This window comes from Atta cephalotes, assembly GCF_000143395.1.
Source record: "Atta cephalotes unplaced genomic scaffold scaffold00043, whole genome shotgun sequence".
Lineage (NCBI taxonomy): Eukaryota > Metazoa > Arthropoda > Insecta > Hymenoptera > Formicidae > Atta > Atta cephalotes.
Window position 1 is genome coordinate 2,158,402 of NW_012130107.1, and position 13,890 is coordinate 2,172,291.

Genomic DNA, 13,890 nt, shown 5'->3' on the forward strand with positions numbered 1-13,890 from the left:
AGAGAGAGAGAGAGAGTTTCTAGCGGGGCGATGATCGCGCGGGCAGGTGTACGGGTCTATGGGACTCCATGGGAGTCTAGTGTCGATGGAGATCCCGGCGCAGAGAGCTGAGAAACCCGATGGACCACCTTGCGGTCATTTCATGGGAAATGCATCCCCATGGATCCATTATAAGGATCACGCTGCTTCGAATTCTCGGATGCATTTCCTATGACCTCTTTATGCATATTCTTCCACACTAAGATTTTCCAAAGAGAAGTGAGTAGAGCAGAGAAAGTATCAAACTCCTCATCTGCATCGCAAAGATTTTCTTATTTTAATCGGGTTTACAATTATATTGCTCTCACTGAGAAATGAATTGTTAATAAAGATATAACAAATAATTTATATAACTAATTTATTTAATATTTCGTTATAAAAATTAGAATTTCGTGTTATCTATAAATCAAATATGAGAATCGTTGATATTATCATGTCATATGAAAGCAATCCACTGATTTCCACGCCAATGTTGGTAGTCGTATACCTTGTTATGTTTTTGCGCAGCATATAATCACGTCCTGCCATAATATGCAGCGTGTATATTGTTATATTAAGACTCTGTAGGGATTCTAAGAGAAGAAACTGTATTCAGCTCTGGACAGGTAATGCCCTCTTTAGCTGACTGATTACGAGTGTTATTAACCCTTTACGTAATGCTGGCTACCCTCATTTCCTCAAGGCTGTTCATTCCGTTTGAAAAATAGACTGCGAAATAATCTCATTATCGCGTACATGACTGCTTCTGATAGTTCATCTGTGTAATATGTAAGTACTTGCAATATAAATTCAATATAAAATCATTATAATAATTAAATAAATATATATTATTAAGGAATTTTATACAGGACTATATAAATATAAAAAAATGACAAAAGTTAAAATATTTAAATAAATTAATTTAAATTTCTCGAATATGATTTTTGCTATATTATTTCACTGTTATCTCTATCAAATACAAGTTGCCCCACATAAAAATCTTATAAAAATCTAGTAATTTGCTTACGTAGTATTCAAGAAGAAATTAAGTTTCACCTATCCCAGTCAAATTCCAACAACCGAGTTTCAGACGTGAATTATTATTCACATTACAACAAAAATCTTCAAAACAAGCTTCCTCGTATCGGAGGTCGAGTATATATTACGTCTCCACTGTCGACAGGACAACAGAGAAGTTCGTTGTATCGCAAACATTTTTTTTGAGACGAGCATATATAATTTTACGAAACGTGGCGTAACTCATCGATTTATTCCGAGCGTTACGTATAATAATGGTAACGAATAAGAAGCAACTTATGACTGTCGAGTACTGTAATTAGAAATTTCGCGGAGCATAACGATCTATTCTACTCGGGAAGAAACTGCGCGCTGCCTGTTCGATGTTACGACAACAACAACGAAATCGCTTTCGCACGACCCAGAGGAATAATCGGCGCTCACCTGTACGCGGGAAAGACCGCGGTACCCGAAGCATACATACGAGTATAGGTACATGAAAGGTGAAATCCTGTGCGGGGAGGCTTGGCCCAGGTCGTGCGAGACCTGTTACCAGACCCAAGCTGCATCCGTCGGGCCCCACAAGCCCTTTCATCCCCCTCTGAAGGTGCAACCTGCACTTCCCACGGACGTCCGGTCCAAGGAATAAAAACGAGCTGTAAACGGCATATGCGACATTCGCAATCGAGCGTGCAACGTCGCATGGCACATTTCGAGTATCTTTTATATATCTAGTATACTTGTGTCCCCGCTGAGCAGAATCGATCCTTACCTGAAAACACGCTCGCGCGCAGATGTTCTCGAGAAATCCCCGTAGAATTTTCCCCACGAGTTGCTTTAGAATCGCTGAGTTAATATTGAATTATCTCCTTGTTGATAGATTGTTTTACTTTACTACCCGCTTAATTTATTTTCCTCCGTAAAAGATTGGGAACGTGACTTGAAGGTGTGCTAATAAGAAATTATATCGTGTTCAAGGATAGCGATTTGAGATAGTCCGTATATCGGGTTTTCCATCCCCGTTACTATTTCTTAAGTTATTTATAAATAAATCGCATTTAATCTTTTAACTCGGAATTATTTCACAGACATTGCTAATCTTATTAATTTTAAATTCGCGTGTTCATATATGTGTTCATATTGAGAAATTTGATTTGAGTCACCACAAGCTGACCGATTTCCCGCTGTTTACATCACTATCGCACTGCTTCATTACTTTCTTCGGAAGATGAGCGAGGCACGTTCATGACACGATAATGCTATCATTGTGTGAAGGCTCGTTGAGGATGACACGAGGAGACACGAGAACGCCGCATCGCGTCTTCAGGGCCCGGGCTAGTAAAATCTGAATACGCGGAGGTTGCCTCTCTTGATATGGCTTGACATGAAGACAATTGCCGATGATTGCCGTTAAGGAGTATAATAGAACTGCCTGTGAACTCATCGTTCTCAAGATCTCCATCTCCATCGCAGTCTTCTTGGTGTGACCTCCGCTTACCGCGCCATAGGAACGCGCAATTTCATTCTAATCGATCGCTTCCATTGCTTCTACGCGCTAGTTACCAATGTTGATTTAATCACTTGCCATGCTGGCGAGAATGAGCGAATCGTAAAAATAATTTTTCCATCATTCGCATACCGCGAGGTTTTTTACGGTTTCCCTTAGCTTATGTTTTGACGATTGCGTGATTCATCTAATCTTGGTATCGTCGAATACTTAACCTATGAATTGTTGAATTGTACAACATGAGGATAATGGCACAATACAAATTTTCTAATTTCATGATATGTGAATAGCTAACGTTTTAACATTAGAATCATCGATGATATCCTGCTATAATTGTCGAAGACGTCAATTCGATAATTTCTTAACCTCACTTAGAGAAAATCTATCTTATTTGATATTATTTGACATTATTCATTAAAATTACTTGTATTATATTTACATGTTTTCCATATTTTGTACTGAATATTAATAGAAAAAATAAGAAGAATTGAAATGATTATCGTCAAAATAGCATCACCGGCTCTAGTGTTCATTGCATTTAATTATTCAATGTTTATTTAAGAAACAAGTTATCTGATAATATGAAAGACTCTAAATAATCTACTGCAGCATACAGCCATCGACTAAATACTTCTAGGTTCTATGGTATGAAGGTTATCGACCTGTATCCCTCGTGCACACGGGGATAATATCCACCATGCCGCACTCTCATTGGGTACTTTTTATCCAGCTTCCGGCTCGAGGTCCCCCGTGTGCACGGCGTCCGGGCACCGGAAGCGTTTAGGCCTCGTCACGCTTGTTTTAATTACGCGGACAGGCCACGGTCCTTCTTTCTTGTCCACGCGCACACGCACACGCACACACACACGCGGCCGTGAGCCGACAGTCGGTTCGACACCTGGCACCCTACAGAAAGGAATTAATTTTTCGGATTAGCTTATCGCGCACGACCTGCTAGCAGACTTCGCGGAGAACGGGGTTAAGACCGGCTGAGCGGCTTTGGGTTAATGAGGTTCTCCGGAAGATGAAGAAGATACACGCCGCCGTTCCTTCTCCATGCAGTCCGATTATTATTCCACGTAACGCGCGTGTGCTAATTGAAGAACCGCACCCCAGGGAAGCTACGTGCGCCGATAATATCGTGTACCGATTGACACGAATTGCGATTGTTGCAGTAGAAAGCGGGTATTCAAGTGTGTCGAGAAACACTCGATGAGCAAATGTCGATTTATATACATATATTCTTGTAACGTGAATCTATTGAAAAATATTGAAAAATATTAATAGATATTTTCTTCATCGGGAGAGTAGCATAAATATTTCGACATTTTCTAGTATAAATATTTCGATATTTTGTAGTAAGAACTTACTTCGTGCGCACTCCTATCTGTTATTGGTATGCGAAATTCCATCGCGACTCTTAACAAGCTGTCTGAGTTTGATAATGACAGCCGGATGTCTTACATCGCAGCGGCTGGTTATAGTTTACTCTCTTTGCGATGCGTTTAGAAGTCACGAATCGTTTTGCGTGAACGACCAACGGCCTCCACGGGGTGGCTCGCACGCGGCCTCTTCGTCATCCGGTCGCAGCCCTCGCGTGCGCATTAGCAGCGTAGACATTACAATTAGCATCTTTTTTTTCGGTGCCTGTACATCACGTGCTTTATCGGTCGAATAAACAGCCGTAGAATATTGACCACTAAAGTTTCGCTTAATTATTCTCAGAACGAACTCCACCGGGAGCGGAGGGCCGTCATCTGTCAACTGCCGGAGGAAGGAGAAGGAAGAGGAAGATCGGATAGGACGAGTGGTATTCGCCGATGGTAGCACGGCGGTAAGAGTAGGGTGGCAAGATCCTCGGGCCAAGACAGTATTTTCGGATTAATCGGTCGTTTATGTGCCGCTGGTACGAAACCGCGACTGTGTATAATCTACCTTACGACGCGCATTACCTGTAAATCTCGCGCTATGGCCGTAAACGGCGATGGCACTTTGATTGCTGGAATCCTGGAGATTAACCTGTTCCGCCAGCGAACGCGCTCCGGCACCAGCCTCTCCACCTGCGCGTCCGATCACGCACTCGTGTATGCGTGTCCGTGCGAGCGTAAAAGCAGCGTGATTGACGATTGCCGCGGGCGAGGATTCACGATCGACGTGAGACTGCTTGGGAGCTTTCGTGGATCTTTCGAGCACATAAGCATTTAACTTTATCTCTACGATATTAACTGTACAAAGATTTATTAAACATTTGCAAGTTATATTTGTGAATTCCCGAAATTGGGAGAAAGGTCAATTTTTGTGAAATTAGTAGCGATTCTGAATACACTTTATTGTACTATTAGATAAAATATGTATTTTATAATTCGAAATATTTGCATTTCATTTTTACATTCTGATTAAATCAATATAACGGCTTTAATGTGCTCAGTGCATCCAATCGAATTTACTATAATATTTAGTGTTTTATCTAAGGCTCTTATTCTATAATTCTTAATATGTAATATATGATACCGACACTGTCCTTAAGAGTTACAGAATAAGGAAATAGTCGTCGAGATACTAATTGATTTCACGTAATTTACTCGTGCACTATACTTTGCATTTAAATCTTACATGTCTTTACTCAGAAAGATGCGAAGCGATAGCGCTAGAACAACATAAAGAGAATCTCCACGAAATCTACCCGCAAACTGGCTTCGTTGGTTTACCACAAAAGCGAGTGAAAATCGATGAAAGAAACAGTTTGGTCGAGTGAGTGGATTATTTCGGGCGAATCAATCCAAGTATGATTAAGGTGAAGGCTCCTTACTAGGAACGCGCATCTTCCGTCGCTTTTTTTCGTGTTCTATCGTTTTAGAACGTCTTGAACTCTCCCTCGTGGTACTATCCGTTTCAGGTTGCATTGTCTTCACTGGGGCTGCGTTGTCTATTTGCACGCGAGTCCTTTGAGGAAGCCGCTGCCACTTTTTCATAGCTACCGCTGTGTTAAACTAAGCGAGAGAGGCATCCTTACCGCAAGGAGGAAGCTTCTTGGGTTCCCGTGCTCGCGGTACACGACGGTACACCAGATACGCCCGGATCCCTGTTTTCAGGTCGGCGTACGGAGGTCAGCGCGCGCTTTATATCAAGTGTGGGTTAAGTTACTTGAACACCAAACTCCGTGAGTGAGTCTTTTGTACCTTTTCAAGCTAAAAAGTGCACTGTGGTCGCTGCACTCCTCGACTGGGATCCCCTACCAAGGGGATCGGATGAACCTTTGAGACGTGCAATCATGAGTAGTCGATGCATTGGAAAGTGTACGGTATGTCTGTAGGAGGAACTTTCACAAGCAAGCCGCGGAATGTTGACATCTTTTGTACATGCCATTTGTGACTGAGAAATCCGATATTATTGGATCTGACATATATATAGGTCAAATTATACGTCTTAATTTTACGGTACTTTTCGATCTTTGTGTAATATTACAATCTACACGATACAGAGAAATGCTTAAAAATAACTCTTTCGAATTTTCTTGTCTTCTGCATCACGCGCGAGAACGACCAGGGGCTAAACACAAAAATGATCCCACGGTCCTTTGAAACGGCAGCATCCTTTATTACGAGACGTTTGATTCAGTATCACGCCTCACTCATACGAATCTCCACAGTCCTTTTCACAGGACACAAGACGTTTAACATATGAAAAAGTCTCCTGTAGGATGAATGGCGTTGCGCCGCTTTTGTCGGAATTGCTTCTTCTTCTTTTTCTTCTTCCTCTTCTTCCTTCTCTCCTTCTCGAGCAGACGACAGGTTCGCGCTATCACGTGGGTGAGGTCACGCCCGGATACACGTCGGCATATATGAATGTTTATTACTGTTCTACCTGCGATCTTTCGATGCTGTTTCAAGGCTTCCTTTATATTTCGTTTTAAGCAATAATTGTGTCGCTATACATTATTTAGCATAATAAGTAATAAGTATAATGCATATAATAACAAGAATATTACTGACTTAAAATTTTATGTAAATGAATTTATACAAAGTCGATGTTTAATTCAATAACTTTTTTATATGAGCCAATATTTCTTTAATTCTTAATTTCTTAAAATAATTTAAAACATAAGCTATTCGAGCCATAACAAAGTCTATAAATCAAATCAAATGTTTCGGTCTTTAATTTGATTAAAGTCATTCGAATTAAATACAAATTATTGACGGACTATTCAAAGTGAGACAATACATACTATTACAAATATTTATTTTTTAATTTAATACTTAAAAAATAAACCTTTATCTTCTAAATATATATAATATATAGTGTGCGTGAGTAACAAAGAATAAAGAATAAATGATTAATATTTTTATTCGTACAAATGAAAATACTTGTTGACGCTTATTATGCAGAACTCAGAAATGCTATTCAGGTGCAAACATAATTCGGCTGTACGAGCGTGTCTTTGTCCTGCAAGGAGGAGCCTATTATCCACGAACAAAGTTTTGTTCGTTGCTCGTAAATTTGCTTGACGCTGCTGTACCACCGGCGGCGGCTGTAACATGCGAATAAAGTCGTCATCGCGTCTCAACGTCCACTAATCCTTCCCTATTTACTCGGGGGACATCGAGTGTGCAAGGATCGACTCCGACAGGCCGCCGAGACGTTCGTTGCGAAAAAGCTGATGCCGGTTCCTTTTTCGAGACCTCGCCACTTGACTCGCGCACAATGAGCCGACCGTCCCTTTCCCCTCGTTTGTACCTTTTCATCCATGTCGATTCACGAGTTCTGCAACCCCTAATGCGGGTTCATTATTTTCGTGTTCGGGACGTGAGCGCGTAGATCGCGATTAGAGCTCGAGGATTCTGGGGTGGTCGCGCGGAGTGGTATTTTTCTGCACGACGAATCAAAGGGACGAAAAACGGGAACACTATCGGACAAGTGGTTCGCGAGCCCTTCTGCCAAGAAACGGAACGTCAACGGCCATCTAATTGGTACTCTGAGATACATCTTGATTTTGCTCCGGTGATGATTCAACCATCTGGCAAAATTTGGGAACGAAAGCGCGTGATGAATGATTTTTTATATATTATATAAAAGCGATGGATACATTATATAAAAAAATTATTACATCTATTAATAAATGCTATACCTCCTTCCGAAAATATAATCATAACTGAAAAAATAATACGATATCGAGAATAAGAATTTAAGTAAAATAAAAAGTCATCTTTTTCTGACATTAAACGTGAAAAAAATATTATTTTTACCATATTGAACATTTTAACATTAAATTAAAAAGAGATAAACAAGATAACTGACTTAAACTGTGCATCTTGAATGTGTATATATTAATTTTAATCGGGTATATTTATGCGGAATAACGACATGAGCGACAAGTCGCGCAACAATACGTAATTCGATAGTCCAGATTAAGCCACAAAGATTTAGAAGCAAAGCGCACAAAGCGACAAATGTGTCACGACAAAAAGACCGCGCGCCCCTCGCTCGCGAAACGAGGAACTACCCCTGGCGTGCATAATGTTCCAGATCGTACAGAGACACGATAACATCTTAACGGTCGCGAATGTCGATTCCCTTCGTCTCGCTCTTGGTGGCCAGTAGAAAAGAGCGGCGGTAGTAAAAAGCCGCACCAACAATAGTCAAGTGTCGTGATTTGTGCCCGGCTGCGGAGAAGTATATGCCACCATCCAGTCTTAATTAACCCCTGTTCCCACGTGACTTCTTACTCCCGGATCCAGGGGGTTCCTTCGCCGTGTAACGTACTTTTCTACGCTCCGTTACACATTGTCAAAGGGCCCCAATTCCTGTCCTTGAACATAACCGAATCACTTGCCACCCCGTCACCTGCGCTCCAACGTCTTCCAAGGAGATTATTGATTGTCATTCAATTGAAAGCGGTAATGTTCGAAACAACGTCGAAATACCGAATGATTCGTTGTACACTGAAAAAAATAGTCTAGTAATAACTACAAAATGTGATATAATTTCAATCAAATGTTCGGTTAATATAATCGAATACAATTTTACTTTTCTAAATATTTAATTATTACCAAATTGTTGGTTATACATATTATTATGTTTGATAATAATTACTTATTAGATATTTAGAAAAGCAAAATTATTTTTGGTTTTCAAACAACAAAATATTTGATTGAAATTATAACACTTAACATTTGATAACATTTGATAACCAGACTTTTTCTCAGTATACATAACATATGTATATTACATATTATGTAGAACCAATCAAGTAAAAAAACATAAATGATGCCTTTTACCCTTTTCCAATTGTTTTCTAACAACTGTGTTTTCGCTATTTCTTCGAGTTTGACGATGGCATGTATATATTAGCGTTCATATAATTCAACTTTTTCGTTTTGCACATGCAGATGTCGATTATTAGTAATAATGCCTAGCCTAACGCAATACCCTGAGTGTTGTCTGTTCATTATTCTGACGAGCTATGCTCTCGCGTACACTTTAATGGCTCAATATACTACCGTGCGTGGCCTCGGTCGTACATCATGCTCAACGCCGGGCGCGAAATTATGTTCTCTTCACGTAATGCCGATATTGTTTCCGCGAATGATGAGAAATGCCCCGATAGCGTTGTAACGCCCCATGGCCCAGGGGGGTTAACTGTCCACTGCAACATAGGAATAATGGCAACTATTAGGTAAGTGCCGCCTCGTGCCAAAGAAACGAGCTCTGCAATAGTTCGGCTTTTCTTAAGCATTTTCTCGATGCTTCTTGCATTTATTGTTAAATAAAGAGATGGAGATATATTTATCCATTTATATAACTGATGACATTCACGCTATTCCATATGGAAATAATAATAAAGAATGATCTCAAATTTATTTCATTTTGCAGTCCTCAAATTTCAAATTAAACTACATATACTTATGCCAAACGTTGCTACATGGTGGGACATTTAATTTTAAAAAATTTAAGTGAGCATAGCTTTAGAGATACAGAAAGTTAAAATGATCAAATTCCTAATATGTCCAATATTGTTCAAACATTATAGACACAAAATAAGCTTAATACTTGCTATAATATGTATAATAATTTACTTTATAATTCCGTATCATATATTAATTTTGACGCTCCGAAGCACTAATTACATTATCGCAGTTTGTAATTGACTCTTACACTTTACTGGTAACAGCCGCATCAGTGTTCACTGATCCATCGCCAATTACGGCGAGCAAATTTTTGCGTAAGCCACCCTTGCTTCAGCAGGCGATGCACGGTATTCAGTCACGTATTCTCAGGTAGAGCCGACGCGCACGTCATGAGGATTAATGACGGTGAAGGAACGGAACAATCAGTCGGCGGACGACTTTTAAAAGTGGCGGCAGCGGCGGGAAGTGTTCCTTCGTGATTCTCGTTAAGTCCTCCCCGTCGCTTAATCCGCGTAACGGTGCGCTGCGCTGGCGAACATCGTTACGTCAGAGATTTCGTAGATGCCTGGCGCCGGAGTCGTAACTAGCTCGCAAACTAATATCTCGCAATACGGCAAGTAATGCGCGGGCGATATATTTCCTCGAGTACACGCAAACGCGAGACGAGGGACAGGAGTCCCGGTAGGCGATACGCGGTAGGAAAATGCGTTTCCGGGCAGGTACGGGACTTATGACCTCAGGCAGATGAGGTGCTGTCCCGGCCTGTAATCTCGCCTAACAGAGGTCACCGAATCGCCGGCAATCCTGACTCGGTTTCGAGCCGACTTAGCTAGCAGCAGCCCTCTCACCGTTGTAACGTTGCCCCTGCATGCTCTCTCGCGGAATCGGATAATGGAAACCCCATGTTAGCACGTTCGATTCCGCCGACTCCCAGTTAGTTTCGACCCTATGAGAAGCCGGTCTGAAGTCGGTAGCCGCGCGTGTTTGTCCTTCGCCAAACGCCCGTTCGCGTAATTTCCAATTGTAATTTCATATACGAGAATGCGCGATTTGCGTTTTGCAATTTTAATCTTTAATAAGCTTACGTGTTTGCATCAGGAATCTTGTCTATGCTCTGACTTATATATTTAAGATCATGTACAAATCACTGAAATTCTACTATTTCCATCATCATAACATTAAGAGGATAAGAAAATAGGATTTAGGCATGTAACATTTTATAATATTAATGTAGATTAGCGTAATAAATAGAATAAAAAAGCTATGACATGTAAAATAAGAAAAGCAAGTAGATTTAAGTTTAGATAATAGTATTTTGATAATATATGACTGATTTTCAGTTGATCAATAAGCACAAGATATGAATGTAAGGCTAAGTAAATCTGTAAGTCGCTTGTTCTTTCTTGATTTTATAAGCTGAATTTAATATAAGCTAAATTTCTTTCTCTTCATCACTATTATTGATAAAATCAGAAATCTATTTCCTATTAATTTCGAACAAAATTTTCAAACAAAGATGTTTGATTTACAAATTTAACAAATTTAGAAAACTTTTTACCAATCTCTTTGTTGTTTTCATCAAAAAGATTGGCGGTGGCAGTGTATCCGTCGTGATTCGTTCGATCTCGAAGAACAATTACAAGAGGCAGTAGTTGTTAGCCTATGCCCTCGCGTTAGTATGCGCTCCGTCACACCTGACTGGCCTCATAGCGTACGCGATGCCTTCGCCGCCGACAGCGACTCGGCCACGGCGAAATATCCTCTTACTTACCCTGCCGAGCCGTTTCGCAACGTCTGCTGGATTAATAGGAAAGAAAGACATCGAATTCCGCCGTCTTGGATTGTTCTTCAATCGATGACATGCCAATTTAAGCCTTTTCATCGCGAGTGGCCCCCTGCGCCCTCATGAGGATCCACAATCAGTCGCTGATGTATATTATAGGTCGAGTCACTCTCACTGCCAATCTCTTCTCTGGCCGGCGATAAAATTCTGCGACTTTCTAGAGCGCGCGTAAACCTGATTACATCACAGACAGTTTGCTCGCCCGTTCTTCGTCGTTACTCGAAATATCATTTGAGGAATGTCAATAATTTCAAAAGAGCTTTCTCTCTCGATACTTTCGATACTTCAGAAATAAAAATAGTCCGGCAGACAATAGAAATCTTAATCCGAAGTTTGACGTTCACTCCGACTTTTACTGCAGCCGCAATTAGGTGCAACTTGCTGAATCATCTTTTCTAGACTTGCATAGTCAATTTCTCAATATTTTCAACACTGTATGGTTGATATCAAATATTTATCAGAACATATATTTACAAGAGGCAAATCAGTCTCATTACTGTACTAACTTCAAATTACAATGTTATAACAATATTAATTAATTCCTTTTCCTTCAACGTAGATCAACTTTAATTTCGTTTAATTTACTTTTTATCTTTTTCCAATTTTTAGATCTATCTTAAAAAAATATAAATAAAGAGTAAATTGAACCGAAATTAAAGTTAATCTTTTAATGAAAACGGACATAAGTGTAACATAGAGTTAAACACACGAATGAGTAAAGAGAGTCATATTCGATTCAAAGAGGGTGTTATAATATTAAATAATATTTTTGTGAATTTTTACAATTTCCAGTTCAAACAAATTACGCGCCGATGTTTGTCATTTTTGAAACAAAGCTTGAAGATGGGATTAAAATCCGTCAAATTTATGATTTTACAAATGCGATACAATTTTATCATTAATGACGCAGGTTTGCGATATTCTTGCTCTCAACAGCTCTATGAATTATTACGATGCTGAAATTATTAAATCGTTATTCAAAAACTGAATTTAGTGCTAAGCACCAAGGAGCGTGGCCACTCTTTCATTAGAATTACTGATTTTTCGCTCAATTCAAGATAGTCGCGATTGCCTTGAAAGCCAACTGCTCAGTCACAGGATTGGCAGAAGCGATGATTCATTTTCATTTAATAATGAAGCTGTTTATAACTAATTTTTATATTTTTATTATAAATATATAAATTTTTCATCTATTATTTGTTTCGATCACTGCTGGAGATGATAAAAAATCGTATAACTGTACTGTCGATCGAACGATCTCTTGCACCATGAGGTTCTTCACCTTATTATTCTCCGACACCCTCTATCGCTCGTTTGTTTAAGATCGCTCGATCGCCGATAGCGGCGCAGAGACTGGTTATTGATGACCCGAGTGTCCAGGACAGCTCGCGCGCGAACTGAGCTGGTTTTGGCTTAGGTTACCGACGATTTGTATGACATTCGATCCTTCGCCCACGCGCGTGGTGCCTGCACTCGATCTGCGCACTTCCCTAGTTCTTCCGCTCACTCCCTCTGATCGCAAATACGACTCGTCCTGCCGCTGGCACGCTTTCAAGACTCGCTCGACGGCTCTATTTATTTCTATAATCTGCCTTATTCATTCGGAGCTACCCGATGAGACACGTTATCGGTGTTTGAGCGCTTATATAAAGTAGCTTACGTAAAATAGCCAATTATTATACATTTGAAAGGACAGTTTCACATTTCCTATAATGTTTACAATAATTCTGTTTGCTTTCTTTTGGAAATGTGTGAAAATATTCGAAGAAACTGTTTAGGAAAGGTCGATGAAAAGAGAGTAGATTGAATTCAGTGCACTAAATGCAATAAACGCATTACATGAAATATATACCTCATGTATTAACACTTGTAATGTAGGAAGATTGTAATTATTATCTATTATTTCATATATCTCATTTATCATTCTTATTCCTTAATAAAATTTTATAAACATATTTTATAAATTATTGTGTTATTTTACGTCTTATTTATAAATATTATTTGTAAATTTTTCATGACCCATACATATCCCCACCCTTTTCTTCTGCCCCTATAAGTAGCCACATATTTCACCTCTATGAGATATACAAAAAATACAAGGATATAAAATAGTTATTTCTTTAATAGAAAAAATAAGTATTTCGGATATCTAATATTTCTTTCATAGTAATAGACAGTACAAAGTTTTTACTGATATAGTTTACCTTAAACATAATAAATAATACTTAATAAATTAAGTTTTTTACGTATATCGAAATTATCCTATGTAAAGCGTAACTTCTTAATTAAAATGAGTTTCTTTTTCATTAATTATATTAAAACCTATTTACACTAACTTTAACTGTAATTTTTGAACAAATACGATATCCGAAACAATCACTTATATTAATTTACTTGGAGGCAGTCTCATGGTAGTGTCTCGGCGCTAAGATAATTGTAGCGTAATAACTATGTTACAATTAATTTGTTAAAAGGTTATTTTTATTATTCCTAAAAATTTAATGTAACTAACCTTAAATAAAATGAATGTTACATATTAGAATATTTGTCAATACATAATCTGGAGAGAGAGAGAGAGAGAGAGAGAGAGAGAGAGAGAG

General features: G+C 39.1%; 1 protein-coding gene across 1 annotated transcript in view; it reads right to left on the reverse strand.

The window, feature by feature from the left end:
• Positions 1–140: 140 nt before the first annotated feature.
• LOC105622348 overlaps positions 141–13,890 on the reverse strand; it is a 26,596-nt gene continuing 12,846 nt past the window's right edge. Inside the window, exons 4-5 of the mRNA XM_012203768.1 lie at positions 4,495–4,767; positions 141–292 (exon numbers count right to left, since the gene is read on the reverse strand). Coding sequence (XP_012059158.1) covers positions 141–292; positions 4,495–4,767 — 425 coding nt within the window. The remainder of the gene's footprint in view (positions 293–4,494; positions 4,768–13,890) is intronic.